Genomic DNA, 18,240 nt, shown 5'->3' on the forward strand with positions numbered 1-18,240 from the left:
GTGAGAAGGGCGAGGTCAGCTCTCCTCTGGATGTGCTGATGGGCAAGGAGAGAACTGGCCATTGGATCTAGCAGTGAGGAGGTCACTGGTCAACCCAACAAGGGCTGTTTTATGGGAATGATGGGGAGAGAATCTGGAGTTGGATTATTGAGAATAAGAGGAAAAAAACTGGAGACAGAGAAATGGGACAATAGCTGGAGGAGGATGGTATTCAAGTAAGTTTATTTTTCCCAAGATGGGAGTTACATAACTCTTGTTTTCACCCAAGTGGAAATGATTCAGTAGCGTGGGGAGAGTGGATGGTGCAGGATTGGGCTGGGGTGAGGGTTCTGAAATGGTGGTCTCGAGGAGGTGGGAGAGGTAGAATCCAGGCATGAGCTGGGGAAGGGATCCTAAGTAGGAGCATCTAAGGAGGTGGTAGGTGTGCACCTGCTTCTTTTCTCAGTTCACTAAGAAGCAGAGTCCTCAGCGGAGAATGGAGACTAAGGAGATGATGGAAGTTTGAGGAGAGAGGGCAAAGTATGAAGTCCTTCATAGCAGAATGAGAAAATAAATGGCCAGGGGAATGAAGGATTGCTGGGCGGCATGCAGGCCTCTAAGGGGTATGTTTCTCCAGCCATGTCCTGTTACACAGGTGAACACGGGGTAGGAGGCCATTGTGGTAGAAAAACAGGACATGAGCAGACACAAGGTAAGACAGAGAAACGCCTGTAAAGAGAAAAGCAACATCAGTAATAGCTGAAGAATACAAGGAAAAACAATGAGGTTTTCTTTTTTTCCTCTTTAGACTGGCAAGAGCTCTTGTTGGGGATAGAAATTATTGTCGCTTTTCTGGAGCACAGTGTTACAGTATGTTCCAGAATACAACGTGTGTCCCGTTTTGACCTGTCAGTCCCACCTTTAGAAATTTATTCTAAGAAATAATCGCTCAATTGCAAGGAAATATATGCACAAAGATGTTCACCCCAGCAGTGCTTATCAAAGTGAAAAAATGGCAGTCATCTAAACAGGAGGCAACTGGTTCACTTCTCTGTCGGCCTAACAGTGATAGTGGGAAACAGTAGCTCACACTCACCCTCCTGTTTTGCAGATGAGGGAAGTTGGGTCCAGAGAGGGGTAGTGACAGCTCCAGTCCTACTCCACGGAGCTCAGACCCCCTGGCTGTAGGCAGGCACCCTGCCCAACCTCTTCAACTGGGCTTGGAGTCAGAGTCCCTTGCAAGGCACTTGTCAAGCCCTTTTCAAGGGCCGGTTTGCTTAATGCTTTTAAAATACGAGTTCTCAAAATGTTTTGCAAATTTGTTTACAATGTCTTCATTTCATCTCATGGCTTTCCTTGCAAAGGATGCTGACAGTGCGGGAAAACAGGCCGACTGCCTGGCCGTGATAGAGGGGACCATATTTTCCTGATTCCCAAGTAAGACTTACAGTGGAAGAAAGGATATTTTCTGCTTTCTTACAGTGTTTACAAAAGTCATAACAGGATGTGAGGACTATCTGGCTGCAACATCTGTCACCCCATTGGTCGCCAGAGTTGATTGGGCTGATCTGGCTGGTTAGGCGGGTGTCCCATTCCTCCCTCACCACTCCATGTGCGTCCCTCCCAAAGCTGTATGCTCAGAAAGGATGACCATCCCCGATAGAGGAGGACCGGTCTTTGGTCAAGGGTATATGAATAGCTGCAATCTTCTGCTAGGGACCCCCAAACAAGCTCTCAAAAGTCATAACAGGAGTACAAAGATAATAAGGAACTTGCATTTATTTGTTTCCTTGATCATATGTTTATTGATTAGAAGACAATAAAATTAGCAGCCAGCCATGGTGGCTCACACTTGTAATCTCAGCACTTTGGGAGGCTGAGACGGGCAGATCTCTTGAGGTCCAGAGTTCAAGACCAGCCTGGCCAACATGGTGAAACTCCATCTCTACTAAAAATACAAATATTAGCCAGCTGTGGTGGTGTATGCCTTTAGTCCCAGCTTCCCAGCGTTTTGGATGGCTGAGGCACGAGAGTCACTTGAACCTGGGAGGTGGAGGTGGTAATGAGCTGAGATTGCACCACTGCACTCCAGCCTGGGTGACAGAGTGAGACTTTGTCTCAAAACAAATAAAAAATAAAAATAAAATAAAATTAGCTTTGTGTGTGGAGAAAAGGGAGGAAAAATAATTAGCATTGTCAGAGAACATCTGGGTTATTTGGTCCCCTCCGTGGGAACTGCCCTGGGTTTTCACTCCTAGAGTTTCTGGTTCTGGTTTAGTTTTTCCACGCCACAGCACAGGGACCGAGAAGCTGCTCAGCTTCTCTAGGCTTTTATGTCTTCACCAGAAAAATGAGCGGGTGGGCTTAAATTTCCTACAAAAATTCTTAAAATAAATATGATGCTCTTTCCATTCTATCACATGCCTGTTCTGGGTCCGGGGGTGTGAGAGATGCATTAGTGCTGCTGTAAACCAGCCCCGGGTCTCCCCCTCCGCCCCCCACCGCCAAACCCCCAAGCACCAACCTGGGTTCTCCACCACTTTTGAGAGCTCATTGAAATAAACACGCCTTTGTGCCTCTTGTAACAATTCCAGATCATCCAATGGCAGACCAGAGAATGGACATTTCTTCAACCATCAGTGATTTCATGTCCCCGGGCCCCACCGACCTGCTTTCCAGCTCTCTTGGTACCAGTGGTGTGGATTGCAACCGCAAACGGAAAGGCAGCTCCACTGACTACCAGTAAGGCCTTTGGGGCATGTCTTCCTCTTGTTAAACTTGGTGTCAGTTCTCGGGCATGGAACATCTAGCAGCCAGCTACTGTTTCATCCTGGAAAAGGGGATGGGAATAAAAAACCCAACTCTAGGTGGCGACACAGTTGGTTTTTGGCTTTAACCTTCCCCTAGTTTGTAAGCAAGAAGGAGCCTTCAGCAGTGCTGAGGCATTTAACTTCCACTTCCTGTCCCCAAAATGTTCTACACCCAGAGAAAAAGAACAGCCTTAAGGCCAAGTTCTGTCTTTTACCCCTTTCTTCCTCTTCTTTCTTTGCTCCTTTGAGCAAGAGGGTTAAGTCTATGGGTGTCATCTCAGGGGGTTCAAAGAGAGCTTTGCCTGAGGGCCTCACTGAGGAAGACAGCAAGTGTCAGGTGCTTAATGAATGTTTATGGAAGGAATGAGTGGAGGTCCTCTCTGAAAACAATTTAGGAACATTGATGTTGTCCTTAAACATTATTTAAATTAGTATGAACTTGTTATATTAAATAGTATTTTTGTTTATTTTTAGACTTGATGACTTTTCGTTTGAGTAAGTAAATTTTCACACTTACAGTCATCCCTTCTATATATGTACAAACACCTAGGGAATAAGGCAGTGTAGAATATTCAAAGGCACATTTTGTTTTGCCGAAGCACCTGCGTGGAATCTTACCCAAATGTCCATTTAAGAGGTTTTCTTTTGTTTAATGAGGGAAAATCTCCAAGGAGGTATACCCCCTACAGCAGATGTCCTTTCTGCTGAAGTTCACAGGTCGAATTTGGGGAGCACAATGGCTGGAGGTCAGATGCCCACTAGGAGATGCTATGATTAATATGTAAGTTATCCCAGATGATTAAGACAGCCAACACCCAGGGGCTGGAGAGTGGGTATGAGGGCTGTAAGGGCGTTCTTCCATAGCAGTAACTCCCCAGCAGAAAGACTGCGAGATGTTGGCCACAAACCCTTTGTCTTGAGCAAGCGCTAAGGGAGCCACTGATGTGTTCTAAGGCCTCTGTCATCTGGACCTGTGGGTTCCAGCCTGGTCACCACCCAAGATTTCCCTTGTGGACTCTGGTTTGCTAATCTTCTGTAATTCATGGAGACTCAATTAATTAAGCAACCTTAATCCCTTTCACTATCATTTTAATGTAACTGAAGTCATCTGTGACTGTCAGGCAGAGCTTTTTCTCACCTGAGATTATCACCTGGCCTCAAGGAACAGATAGAATTCTAGACAAAAGGGAGAGGGGAGTTTTTGTCCTTCCGTGCGGCCTGTGTGATCTCTGAACTTTAGAACTAGCTGGGGAAACTCTCTGCCTGTGAGGAACCCCAGGGCGTCTAATTGGGAACACTGTTCTAGAATGCCCACGATATGATCCAGTGCTCCTAGAAACAGCTATTTTTGCCCTTGGGATTACATTGTTTGAAGGGCCATGCTCTCTCCTTTCCTGTGGGATAAAGGAAAAAGGAGAGAGGCCCAGCTGGCAGTCCATGCCCTCCTGATAAATGTATGGATTGGAGAAGGCGGTGAGGGGGATTTGGAACTCCTTCCTCTGGGGATTTCAGTCTGTTTTCTTCTACTGAACCACAGGATGCAACGAAACTTGGTTTTCTGAAGTCTGTGAAAGGGAGGGAGATCCTTGCTGTGACCCCAGGACCGCTGTGGCCCTCAGCCCCACTACGCCCCTCCATCCCAATTCCTAAAATCTAGGGGTTCCCACCTACCTGAGAAGCAGAATATTTGGCAGTAGTGCCTTTGAAAAGCTGCCTGGGGCTCTGCTCAGTACTTTGTTGGTACTTTAATTCCACCCTCCTCACTTCGTCCCTTCCCTGCCAAATAGATATGTATGCACATTTATCTTTGATACTCAATATGTTTTGCAAACAGAATAAGCTTCATTTATCCAGAATGATGGGAGAATGAGAGGTTATATAGATATTTCAATCCTATGGTTAACTAAGCATTTTTATAAACACTACATATTCCCAATTTTCAAACAATCAGAATATGGTAAAATATATGTTAACACACAAACTCTTTTGAGATGATAACTTTTGTTTGATAACCTGAGAAGCTGGTCCAGGTTTTATAGTAAGTTCAAGTTAATTTTCGTTTGTTTTACCCTTATTATACATCATTAATTGATACTGTGGCTGTTCGAGCTTTATGATTGTTTGGTTTCTGGATAAATGAGAGCCTTCTGTCTTATGATAAGAAGCTCTTCTGTATGTCTTTATTAACATGCAGTCACATTCTCTCTTGTTTTTTCAGAGAAAGCATGGACACAGACAAAGATGACCCTCATGGAAGGTACCATGAACCTAGTAATTTGAACTTCAGCATCCTTATAGCCATTTTCTTTGCACTGTTACACATTCTATTACTTGGGGCAGCACCCATGTCCTCAACTGGAGATGAGCAAGGAGGCCGTGAGCCTGTGGGCGCTCACTGTGTCCCTCCAACCCCCAGTCCCTTTGTGTGTCTGCAGAGAGATGACAGGATCAGGCAGAAGAAAACAGCAATGTGTAACTTTGCCATTCATCTCCAGAGAATTATGTTTTTATCTTTTGCTTTTTCCTCCCCCCAGGTTAGAATATACAGAACACCAAGGAAGGATAAAAAATGCAAGGTAAGCTTGGACCTTATTTTGTCTACAAAGCATCCTAGTTCTGGTTGCTTAGAGAGCAGCTGAGAAGGCTCTGCATGTTTGGTCCTGTCTGTCTAAGAGTTCTGTTGGGCACTGTCACCTCCTTAGGGAATAGGCAGGTAGTGGGCCTTGGCCAAGGTGGCCTTCTGCCCTCCATGCTCTCCATACTGGCTGGCCTTTACTCTTTGCTGTCTAAGCCCCTTTAACCTGAAGTGGATTTGAAGGTAGCAGAAATCAATCAAGGCTCAAGTTTTTCCCCAGTCTTCAGCAGAGAACGTCTTCCTGACTGGAGCGCCCTCCGCAGGAGACATGGCTCAGTGATTTGGTTCCTGGGCTGGGACTTGCCTCTGTCAGGGGCCCCTATTGCACTGCGAGTTGCAACTGAATGCACCACATGGGGCATGCTTGGTGTCTCGAGTAGATTCTCTGCCTGGGTCCGTCCTGCCTCCAGCCACACTTGCTGACCTCTTCCCATTGCATCCTCAGTTCTTTGCCGTTAGTACCAGGCTGTGTTCTGAGGCTGTGTCATGACAGACTGATACAGGGGGCTGCAGAAATTGGCTGCCCTAAGGCTTCAAGCTCTTCCCTCGGAAGCCAGCCTTAGCAGGAGCTCCCATGGCTCTGTATCTGCGGCAGCTGCAGCAAACTACATTTCCATCGTTGCTGCACCTCCTTAGGAGGACCATCACCAATGGCAGGTGCACATCAGTCAGTGTCACCCTGCCTCAGCGGGAGGAGTGTGACATTCCTCAGAGGAGGCTCCTGGGGACAGATGTAGCATCTGCTGCACCTAGGTGGGGACCTGGTTTTGATCCAAGGATGACGGCGTTGGTTACTGGGTGCCCTAGTCAGTGAGGCTGTGACAGGAAAAATTGGTGCCCTGCCCAGGTCACACGGCCACACAGCGGGCTCCTCACAGACCTCAGGGACAGCCCACGGGGCTCTGGATGCTCTGTGCTATGAAGCCACCACCTCCCTTCTCTTTCCTTTCACCCCCATTTCAAAATCCAATTTGACAAAAGGCTGAGAGGAAAAGAAACGAGGAGAAATGAACAATTCAGTTTACTCTGAAGAGACAATTTTTGTAGCTTTTCTCCTGAATTCTAAAGATGAGGTAAACATAAAAAAACTAATACTGACCTGGCAGTGAGACCATTTTCTTGGAGACTTTAGTAGAAAAGTCTAATTTTAAACATTTTGCAAATTCTAAATTTGCCTTGTCAGATGAACATTGAAAACAGTTACAACTCATTTATTTTTGTCATCTTTTCTTGATGCTTGGTTACATTTTATAAGAAATCGTTTTTCATATTGTTGTTCAGGGAAGCTCACAGTCAGATTGAAAAGCGGCGTCGGGATAAAATGAACAGTTTTATAGATGAATTGGCTTCTTTGGTACCAACATGCAACGCAATGTCCAGGAAATTAGATAAACTTACTGTGCTAAGGATGGCTGTTCAGCACATGAAAACGTTAAGAGGTGAGACCCTGGGCTCTATTGTCCTTTATGTCCTTGCCCACAAATGTTACCACCCTTGCTTAGAATGTTCCTATCCCTAAGGCAGATGTTTATTACTTGCAATTATGTAGCCTTCAGTAGTATGCCTTTACTCTTCAGCAACAGCCGTGATGCCAAATGAAGTGATTATTGAGCTTATGTGGGTTTTGACATGCAATTTTGCAGTCACACATTCTCAGAGCATAGAAACTGTGCTTTGCACGTCTCTGTATATGCATGTAATCAGGCTATGTGCCTATCAGAGATGATACTGCTCTGATGTCTCATATCTTGCCTATGTTTGTGCCTGGATCCCATCCTTACAATTATAACACGCAGAAATGTAGGTGCACACAGTGACACAGAAAAGTCAGTTCAAAGATGAAAATTCATCATGGTTCCTTTGAAAAGTGAGTCATGGGTTGCGGGTTCTCGCGACATTTTGTTGTCAGGAATGAACACTGAAGATATTTTCATCTTCCTGGAATTTTCCCGAACCAGATCCACTCTTTGTGAGGGAGGCAGTATTTTCCTTCTTTTCTGAGTGTGGGGAGGGTGAGAAAACATAGGCAGAAAAGTGGAAGTGACTTATCCAAACCACAAGAGAAATCTGAAATATATCAGGCATTTTAGTGAATGCTGTTCCTGGAATTTTCCATAGCTAGTCTTGGACTTTTGGAGGAAATTGGAAAGTGGGCGCTCAGTCAGATCTCTGACCTGCGTGGTAGAAGAATTGCGTCTTTTTATATTTGCACAAGGCCACCAGAAATAGGAAGTAGCTGGTTTTGTCTGACTTTAGATCATTACCCAAAAATATAAATGTTGTATCCTGTGCTGGAAGAATGGCATTTAAAAATTCATATTAGCAAAGATAACATGGGTTAAATTATTATAAACTAATTTCTATTAAATTGGAAAAAAGTGGCAAATCTCAAGTTACAGTAAAGAGCAGGGATAGGGATCAATAGGATGGTTGCAACACATCCTGTCTCCTTCCCTCCCCATGGTACTTTGAATTGTTACAGATCCATTTCCTTTTATTCCTTCACTATTCTACTCGCTATTCTACAGACTCCAAATCATTTACTGCTGGCATTTTTCTCTGTTAAGTGATTGTTCTCCTGAAAAATGCCAGATTGACAGCCTTTTAAACCTAAGTCTTGTCCCCTTTCAGTCCTGGGAGTGAGAGCTGCATTGACTGAAGCAATGCATTCCTCCACATTGCCACGCTCGTTTAACTCACCCCTGATGAAGAGGAACTCACATTAAATGCCTTCCACAATATATTTACTCAGGGCCTGGAAGACTGAATGGTTTCCCAAGAACATTTAGAGTGGTAATTTGAAGGACTACCAGACAACCCATTTAATATAGATCTTAGGAGGAGGGAACTCTCTGAGGAGCCTCTACCAGTTTACTTCCAGAGCTGCCTTCTTTCTTAGAAGCAGGTTGTTAAACTTCCTTCTATTATCTCTTGGTTTTCCCTGTAATGAGAAAAACAGGCTTGTTAGGTCTCCTGTGGGTAACAGTGTTCTCTTTTCCATGGAATTCTCTTTGGCTTACAGGATTCTGTCCAAAGCCAGATCTAGGCTCATCTCAGTTAAGGCCTAAACAATAAAATTTAAATACCAGGTCATAGAGACTAGGCCACTTACAGAAGGTTTGAGGCAGCAAGTTAGAATGAGACATTTTCTGAATATCAAGTATACCAATTCTTTCTCTTTTTGCCCCTAAGGTGCCACCAATCCATACACAGAAGCAAACTACAAACCAACTTTTCTATCAGACGATGAATTGAAACACCTCATTCTCAGGGTATGTTCAATTATGGGATTGTTTTACAACGTTTGTTTTTATAAATTTTCAAGTAAGTACCAGCATGTGGGAATTTGATGTTTCAACACTGAGCTTTTTTTTTAGGCCTGCTTCCTCTCTCAGGTCCCTCCCTTTATCTTATTGTTTGGACAGGCTTCACATTTCTTCCACAAAACCATTCTCCTCCTCTTTTAACCTCGTCTAGACAAAAATGGAAGGTCTATGCCACCGCAATTTAAAATCAGAAGAGTAAGGATTTGTTAAAAATAAGAGGGATTTAAGAATCACATTTCTGCATGAAGATTTTAGGAAGGGACTGAAACCAACAACAATTGAGAATTTCTCTTCACCTGATTTAACCACTAGCACAAAAAAGTCCACCTAAATCTTTACACCAAAATCTCATCAAAATAACAAAACTGTGGCTCACGCCTATAATCCCAGCACTTTGAGAGGCTAAGACGGGCAGATCACCTGAGGTCGAGTTTGAGACCAGCATGGCCAACATGTTGAAACCCTGTCTCTACTAAATATATAAAAATTAGCTGGGTGTGGTGGCAGATGCCTTCTTGGGAGGCTGAGACATGAGAATTGCTTGAACCTGGGAGGTGGAGGTTGCAGTAAGCTGAGATAACTCCACTGCACTCCAGCTTGGGCAACAGAGTGAGACTCTGTCTCAAAAAACAAACAAACTTACAAAGACTAGTGGTCCAAAAAAGAAAAATAAATGCAAGAGATATATGCTTTCACCTGCTTGACTTGAGTGCTCCCTCTGTCTTGCTAAATCTCTGCTGGGAGATGGTTGAGGTGGCACTATGGGAACCTGTTGTCTTCCATGAAGAATTAGGTCGGCACAAAGCTCTAAGTTGTGTTACTAGGTAAAGTGAGATTAACTTGGGAATTGAAGGGAAAGAAACTGGATTCAGAAACGTGTTCTTGTAGATTGTAAACAGATGAATAGAAAAACGTAACTAAAAGGAAGGATACCCGCTTCCACCTCCCACAAAGTCAGGGCTGACCTTACCTGCACAGCCAACAGAATCTTCCTACCCATCTTTGAGCAGAAGTTTGCAAAGCTCTAGAGTAGAGGGTAGTCCATCTGGAATTTTGCATCATCACTATCCATTTTCAGCTCTCTATAAGCCTGGCCTGTCTGCTCACTCCAGCATTCTCTATTTATCTCCTCATGACGTGCTATCTCAAATTGGAAAGCATTCACCTGCAAGGACCAGAAGACCTGATGAATAAATAGAGTTTAATTTCTCAAGTATAACTGGTCTGGAGTAGGTTATGTTGGGTTGCTGCAGTGGTTCAGTGAGGTCAATAGGAACCAGGTTCTTTGTCTTTGCACTCAGCCACACCAAGCTAGCATGCTAGCTTGTTTCCTTAATGTAGCCAGGTACCTCTGCCAGGTCTAAGTAACCAGACCCACTGTAAAAACAGGGGTAAATGAAGCTCTAGTCTGGCTGTCCTTTTTATCAAGAAAGGATACACCTTCCTGAAAACTCAATAGTGGACTTCAGCTTATTCAAAAGTGTGTCACTTGGTCATGCCTAGCTGCAGGGCAGGGTGCAGAAACAAGTGTTTATAGATTTTCCAGCCTCCCTGGTGGAGACAGGCAAGAGAGAAGGGGCCTGGGAATGGTGTTGGGAATTGGCTTCCCCAACAGTGTTTGCCACACACACTTTCCAGAGCCACATGCATTTGCTCGATTCCTTCCAGAAGTGACTCCCACAACCCAATATAGTGCTTCAACTGTGGTCTGATTGGCCTGAGGTTGAATGGGACTAGTGCCTTCCTTGCCAAAAAAGCCATCTGATTAGTACTGTATCATTTGGAGCAGCTGCAGTACTGCCTCCTCCCCCTTCTCTCCTGAATATGAATTATTGTTAGGTCAGGTTTTTTACATCTTGTATAGGTGCTTTTTTGAACTTAAGATAGGACTTCTCTTTCATTTCTGTCAAAACCTGTTTGTTGAATGGCCCCACAGTCCAGCTTGTCATTAGTGACCCTTGGAATCTTTGTGTGACTTGTAGATCCAATACATGCCTCTGTGCCTTTCATCCTTGTTTATTCATAAATTCAACAAACATTTTTGTTTACTTACTAGATGCATGGCATTGTTCTAGGAACATCCAAATCAATGATAAACACTTTAGGGTGGGACCAGGCTCCCGATCAAGTGAGTGATAGTCTTTTGGCTACCACTCTCAGGACACAGTTATTCAAACACCCAACTTTGCCCACCTCTCCATCCTTTTCATAAAGATGTCCGTGTTCTCAGAGAGGATTTGCTGAGGTTAAAATATGACCGATGCCTGTAGCATCTCAAGAGCTGCCGTCGGTGCCAGCTTCATGGGCATGTGACCTCTGCAGTTTCACAAGGCCCCATGCTTGGTTTAATGCCCTGTCACCATCTTGAAAACGTAATTTTTGAACAAGGATCCCTGCATTTTCATTTTGTACTGGGCCCCACAAATTATGTAACTGGTCCTGATTCCCATACTGGTAACAGATCTGCAGCTGTAGATGTGATAGGCCTGCCTCTATGCCTTTCATTCTTGCGTATTCATGAATTCAACAAACCCTTTTGTGTACTTACTAGAGGCTTGGCATTGTTCTAGGAACATCCAAATCAATGACATTTTAGGCTGGGGTACAGGCTTGATTATTTTAAGAAAAAGAATCTATGTCTTTATTTCATATATATATATATATATATATATATATGTAAAATAATTATCAAGCGGAGTCCTGTGGATGGACAAATTTAAAAATAAATAAAACAAGCTCCTTTTGCAATGGCACATGCTTGATCGTTTTCTTGTTGCTGCTTTTCTTAATAATTTTCTATCAGATACCCATACTTACCAGGGTATGGAACAAGGATTATCATGCTATCTCAGCTAAATACTTCATGTTGGGCTTGTCTTTTCTACTCCCTTGTTTTATGCAGCACTCAAGAGTGATCTCTCTTGCCTGATGAAGGTTTTGTCACCTCTCTAGCATGTGTCAGTGGCTGTGAAATACTGTCCAATCCCTTATCACTTCCAGGGTCCCAGTTCCAGGGACTTGCTTCAACAGAAAGCCAGGTCTACTCAGATGATGTTCAGACAGTTTGGCTGCAGGAGCTGGACTTCTGCTTTTCCTCAGCAATGCAAAATGGACAAACTGCTTTCTTTACTAAGTGCTTTCAAAATATCTTTAATAAAGTGTATGTCAGGGATCAGTCAACTGTATCAGTTTACAATGTCTACGTTAGTCTACTTCCCCATGTTTTGAAAACTAGGCAGACCGTACCAAGGCCTCTGTGTCATTTATTAACCAGCACCATCTTCCCAAGAGTGACCCTGCCACTGGCTGGCCCTGTGGCTCTGTGGTGCTGGTAGTGTTCTCACAGCTTCTGCTCCTTAGCTGTCCTTCGGGCCCGGCTCCTTCACAGATGGTCTGCTGGCCAGGGTGCTATGGAGTTGGAATGTCCAGAGCCTCCCCTTGCTGATGCATTCACTGCTTTGGAACCTGCTGGCTTTCCTCTGGAGTACTGAAATAGCTTTACCTGTGTTGTCGGTTCAGGCCTGACCCTGCCCAGCATTACCTCCAGGGTGTCACAGTTCCCTTCTGTCCAGGTACCTTTCAAGCCACATTGCCACATCAATGAAAAGCCTCAAAAACACTTCTATGAGATACAAGATTATCTGCAAGGCAAACGAGGAAGTTTTTAATACCCTATTTGTTGACAGAATGAGGCTTCCAGCAGATGGTGCTTGGAAAGTTACTTCCCCCTCACTGTCATCCCTTGCCCCTGGGCCAGCTTAGGGACCTAACTTAGGAAAGGATCCCAGCTTCCTTCTGGCTGAGTAGCCTGCCAGGGTCTTAAGCAACAGTGATTCTGTTCCCCTCTCACTCATTTCTTCTGTCCCAGCACAAGTACATGCACCATTCTTTTACCTTCTGGCACATTAATTCATTTCCTAGTTCTTTGAATTAAACCACATCATGAAGGCCCTTTTGTGGAAAAAGAGAACAGTTTCTCTGTATTTTTCCAAAGAGCAGATTAAGGACCAGTGAATAAGGTGAGAAACTAGTCCACTGTGTATTAGAACGAGGGAGGGCTGAGTCATAAGAGCAAGGGCATGACAGAGTGGGGCACACCCTCCTTGTCACCGGAAGACCCCAGCAGGAGTTGAGTGGTTGTATGTCTGGAAGGCAGTGGGTGGGATTCACACAGCCCAAGCTCTCAGGCACTATAGCTTGGGTATTTACCTGCTTCAGTCTCTTTACCAAATGTTGTCCTGTCTTAATGGCTGGCTTTATTGGAACATTTAGATTTTTTCCTGTATTTAAACTGAAGAAGGGGTAAGAAGAATCTAAGCGGGGAGTTTTGCTTTTCTTGTCTCACTTGGAATGCAAATAGTCCGGCCCTGGATGGAGGGATAACATTTGAGAGTAGTAGTTCTCAGCCCTGTGTACATTAGAATCACATTAACGTGGAAGTGGGATGGGTTTAAAAATACCCCAGTGATCAGCCCCATGCCAGACCATCAGCATAAAAACAAAAACAGAAAACACTGCTCCGAATGTTGAGAACCACTGTTTTAGAGAGCTCCCTGTACATGGAGGTTTTCAAGTTGAAGGCAGATGATGGCTGAGATGTTGGAGAGGGGATTCTTGAAGAGTCCTTCCAAATCTCAGATTCTCTGACTCTCCATAGAGTTGTTATAATTAGAGCAATGAAATATGATTCTCTGGACCATGATACCTTCAAAAGAACATGTGCAAGCTGAATTCTGCTTTGAAATATAACTTACTTTAATTGGACTTTCTTCCTATAATAATTAGATGATATGCAGAAACACACACACACACACACACACAATCTTACAGTTCTTCAGAGACGTTTGTTTTCAGCATCCTGCACTCAGGATATCACTGAAACTGTTAGTGTTCCTGTGCTTTGGATGCTTAGAAAGCACATCCTCTATTTGTTATCAGGGTGATTACAAATTATGTTTCCTACAGTATGAGAAATTGATTATCCATTTCTCCTGATTAGGCAGCAGATGGATTTTTGTTTGTCGTAGGATGTGACCGAGGGAAGATACTCTTTGTCTCAGAGTCTGTCTTCAAGATCCTCAACTACAGCCAGGTATTGTTCATGCTCCTGTTGATGGTGGGCAGCCTCACAGCAGTCAGAAGTCAGAAGTGTCACTCAATTTTGTCAGAATAATTATAGTATACAAGTCACATGTGAACTTCTTCCAGAAAATTCTTAACTTCTTAACAGATAAATTAATTTAGACTTAGAACAATCTTGTAATATGTTCCGTATTCCCCCCATTGAAAGATCTGACTCTGATCTGATCAATAGCATTATGGCTTTCTTCGATTGCTGCAAAATAAATATCCCACAATATGTGGCAAGGACAGAGGGTAAGAGGCTATCTGACAAGGGAGAAAGGTAGGCAGGTTAACACAATACCAGAGAATACGTCACTTGGAAATCCACTCCATACTGTGTTTGCAGTGCTGTGTCACTTCTTAGCTCTATTGAACCTCAGTTTACTCTAAAAATTGATGATAACTTATAGGATCAAATAAGAGTAACATTTATAAACGCTTCTAGAACAGAACTTTTCACCTATTATGTCTCCCAGAGTTTTTATTCATTTATTCATTCACTCACACACTGGTATTTGCATGGAAGCTTGGTAGGCAGAAGACTTGAAGAATCAAAATGACATTTATGTAAATTAGAATTAATGTAAATTTAATTTTTCCAAAGATTTCTGCTCTTTTTAGTCTCAGAGCAAAGTTATGGAGGAAGTTGCTGTTATCTCTGTTAATAGACAAGGTGACTGAAGCATATGATATGCGTGACTTGCTTGAGAACAGAGAGGCTGAACAGCAGAGCTGGAATCAGAGCCCACCCCTATCTTCTGCCTTCTGAGGTCTTACAGGGGAATTCCAAGATTATTGCCTTAGAAGAGCATAAACTATTTATATAATTGAGGGTTTTCCCGTCATGTTATCAAAACCAACCTCCAGATGCCTCCTTCCTGGTGTCTAGGCAAAGTGGTTGGACATATGTACAGGTTCACATAGGAAAAGTTTGAGGTCTCATGCACAAAAACACAAAGGCAACATGCAGACTGTGCATGCTTACTTGTTGCATAATTGATTTTCTGCATGCAATTGACTTGTCATGTTTAACATTTCATCTCCCCAGAATGATCTGATTGGTCAGAGTTTGTTTGACTACCTGCATCCTAAAGATATCGCCAAAGTCAAGGAGCAGCTCTCCTCCTCTGACACCGCACCCCGGGAGCGGCTCATAGATGCAAAAAGTGAGTACCAGAGAGGCCTCGCATTTCCTCAGCAGCCCACTCACAGGCAGCCAACCCTGAGTGAGCAGAGGGGGGGTGTGTGTGATGGGCTCAGCCTTTCCAGTCCTACTTCTCTGTCCTCTTTCTGGGGCACCAGAGCTATCTTTGGCTAAATGGAATTATTTATGTTCTTTTGGGTTTCTTTTACATAAAAAGAAGAAAAAAATCTCAATGTCCAAATTTATTGAAAAGAAGAGCTATTTAGACTGGATTCTTTCTGATTTTTAGACTTTTCTTTTTTCTTTCAGAATCTAGAAAATCCCAGTTGTATGCTCCTGAGTTTAAAGGGCTAAGTTTGATTTGTTCTCCCAGAACAAATGGGCTCTATTTACCTGAGTTGCACACAGGCAGCCTCATAAAAGTAAGAAAACGTCAACTATAAATATGGTGTTTCTTCAACCAAAGTGTTCCTCCTTAGGTTGGCTCCCCCACCTGGCTTTCTTCTTGCAGTAGTGGAACCACCATTCACATCGCCCCCTCTGCCCCCAGCTTCCTGCTACTGCACACACTTCTGTGCAAGGCCCCAGTAGCTATCATCTACTTTAGTCCTGTGGGAGGCTGTGCACTCCTACAGTTAAGAATGAGAGAATGAGGACTCTGGCTGGGCGCAGTGGCTCACATCTGTAATCCCAGCACTTTGGGAGGCTGAGGCAGGTGGATCTCTTGAGGTCAGGGGTTTGCAACCAACCTGGCCAACATGGCAAAACCCCGTCTCTACTAATAATACAAAAATTAGACAGGTGTGGTGGTGCGTGCCTGTAATCCCAGCTACTTGGGAGGCTGAGGCAGGAGAGTTTCTTGAATCCAGGAGGTGGGGGTTGCAGTAAGCTGAGATTGTACCACTGACTGCACTCCAGCCTGGGTAACAGAGCAAGACTCTGTCTCAGAAAAAAAAAAAAAAAAAAAAAAAAAAAGGAATGAGAACACAAGGGAGATTACTGGGCTCATTCCGGCTCCACCATTCACTAGCTGTGTGACCTTGAGCAAGTTACTTAACCTCTCTCTGTCTCAGTTTTCTCATTTATGGAAGAGTACCTATTTCTTTGGGTTGTTGTGAGGATTGAAAGTGTTAATATATATAAAGCAGGCAGAACAGTTCCTAGCACATAGTAAGAACAGTATCAGTGTGGCTAACTAATGTCTTGCTCCCAAGCTGTCCACGTTAATCCCTGGAAAAAAACACCACCAGAGTAATCTCCTTCAAGTCATCTCTTTCATTACAGCACACCGCTTGTTCCTAAAAGTAAAATGCAGACTTTGGTATCTGTTGTTCTTTATAGTCTAGCCTTGGCTTTTTTTTAGTGACCTTAGGAGAAAAATATGAATGGCATTTGGGCCTTGCCTTTGAGGCTCTTAGCATATAGTCAGAGAAATGAGACAGACAGCACCCTGCATAGTAATAGGTACAGCCATAGAAATAGTGCCAGGCATAGAGAACGGATGATTAATTCCCATGTGGGCGCAAGGACAGGCATCACTGAGTAGATGACAACCGAGGTGGGTTTGAAAAGATGAATTAATGTTTGCCAGGTAATGAAGGGAGGAAGAGAGAAGAGGAAACAATCTGTGCACAGGTGCAGGGGTGTGGAGCCACATGGCTTGCTTGGTGCTATTGGACAAAATGTGCACGGAGGGGAAGGGCTGAACCATGAAGACCATTTGTTCTGTGGGGACACAGTGAAGAGCTCTGAGTTGGGTGGGGCAGGCTCGGATTGGCATTCTAGGGGAGATCGCAGAGCTGGCAATGTGGGAGGTAGATGGGATGGGAGGAAGCCCAGAAGGAGCCCTGGGCAGTGGCCATTCCTCGGCACACTTGCTCGCGTGATGGCCATGGGTGTGTTTTCCCTCGGCTTCTGTACTGACAGCTAGCCAGTGTTTGGTAAGGAGGTGTGCACCTCAGAATCACCTGAGAGCTTTTCAACATAGTCATGCTCCACCCCCAGAGATTCTATTTTGGTTTTTCCAGACAGCACAGTCCAATAAAAACATAATGCAAACCACAAACATGAGCCACATATATAATTTCATGTTTTCTGGTAGCCAGACTTTAAAAAATAAAAATAAATGTAAAATTAACTCCAAAATATTTCAGCATGTAATAATTATAAACAACTAATAAGTTCGTTCACATTCTTTTATTTTTCTGTACTGTCTTTGAAATCCTGTGTGTATTTCACACTTACAGCACATTTCAATTCAGAAAAGCCACATTTCAAGTGCTCAGTAGCTGCATGCAGCTAGTGGCTAATGCATTGGACAGCACAGATCTAGAATGGGGTCCAGGAATCTGTAGGTTGATCATGCATCCAGGGGATTCTGGCCTATAAGCCAGGTTGAGAACTTAAGGCAGTTCGGCTCCCACCTTGCCTTCCCAATATCCATATCCTACCCATCCTTCAGTGCCAGCCCAAGTTCCTTCTCTGGGAAGCACAGGTTGTCTTTGCCATTTATTTGGCACTAATCATACATCACCCTGTCCTATTATTAATCTTTTCTTGGTGCACCTCCATTTGCCCTTTGTTAGCCATAAGCGTCTATTGGGCAAGAACCCCATACTATATTTCTTTTCATCCCCAGAGTACCTAATCCATTTATTTAGTAGCACACTCTATGTGATTTATAAACATTTCCAGACTGACAACACACCTGTCCATGCTGCATCTGTTAAAGCCTAAACTTGGGAGATATTTATCTCATGTCATCATTATAAAACAGTGAGGCAGGCAAGAAAAGGCTCAAGGTCACACTCCCCCTCCTGACAGACAACACTGCTCTCAGTTTATCACATTTTGTGTATTGATTTGCAGCTGGACTTCCAGTTAAAACAGATATAACCCCTGGGCCATCTCGATTATGTTCTGGAGCACGACGTTCTTTCTTCTGTAGGATGAAGTGTAACAGGCCTTCAGTAAAGGTTGAAGACAAGGACTTCCCCTCTACCTGCTCAAAGAAAAAAGGTAACAATTTAACAGTCCATTAAAACCCTGTGACAGGTGAAGCGTGCTTTCTGCAGCGGAGCTCTCGGCTGGGCATTGGTTCCATGGTTTCTGGCTGGCCAGAGTGGCAGGTCCCAGGACTGCAGACAGGACCCTGCAGTCCTCCCTATGTGTAGGGCAGTTGGGAGCAGAGGAGAGAGCTGAAAAGCCTGATGGCAGAGATTT

The 18,240-nt window shown here is 43.9% G+C and overlaps 1 protein-coding gene across 26 annotated transcripts in view; it reads left to right on the forward strand.

Annotated features, from left to right (window-relative positions):
- The window catches only part of ARNTL (aryl hydrocarbon receptor nuclear translocator like), a 109,471-nt gene that overhangs the window by 73,864 nt on the left and 17,367 nt on the right, over positions 1-18,240 (forward strand). For 15 of the 26 annotated variants that reach the window (XR_010147489.1, XR_010147488.1, XR_010147487.1 and 12 more), the window contains 8 exons: positions 2,574-2,721; positions 5,008-5,046; positions 5,324-5,365; positions 6,706-6,863; positions 8,617-8,696; positions 13,750-13,842; positions 14,923-15,040; positions 17,887-18,036. Coding sequence is in view for 23 of the 26 variants with exons in the window: in XM_016920415.3 (XP_016775904.2) it covers positions 2,574-2,721; positions 5,008-5,046; positions 5,324-5,365; positions 6,706-6,863; positions 8,617-8,696; positions 13,750-13,842; positions 14,923-15,040; positions 17,887-18,036 (828 nt within the window). In the remaining 3 variants the exon portion in view is untranslated. Of the gene's footprint in view, positions 1-2,573; positions 2,722-3,359; positions 3,571-5,007; positions 5,047-5,323; positions 5,366-6,705; positions 6,864-8,616; positions 8,697-13,749; positions 13,843-14,922; positions 15,041-17,886; positions 18,037-18,240 lie in introns of those variants that run through there. The other 11 variants (XM_054662123.2, XM_063783810.1, XM_016920418.3 and 8 more) reach the window with 5 other exon arrangements.

The sequence above is a fragment of the Pan troglodytes genome, chromosome 9 (genome assembly GCF_028858775.2).
Source record: "Pan troglodytes isolate AG18354 chromosome 9, NHGRI_mPanTro3-v2.0_pri, whole genome shotgun sequence".
In the NCBI taxonomy this organism is placed as follows: Eukaryota; Metazoa; Chordata; class Mammalia; order Primates; family Hominidae; genus Pan; species Pan troglodytes.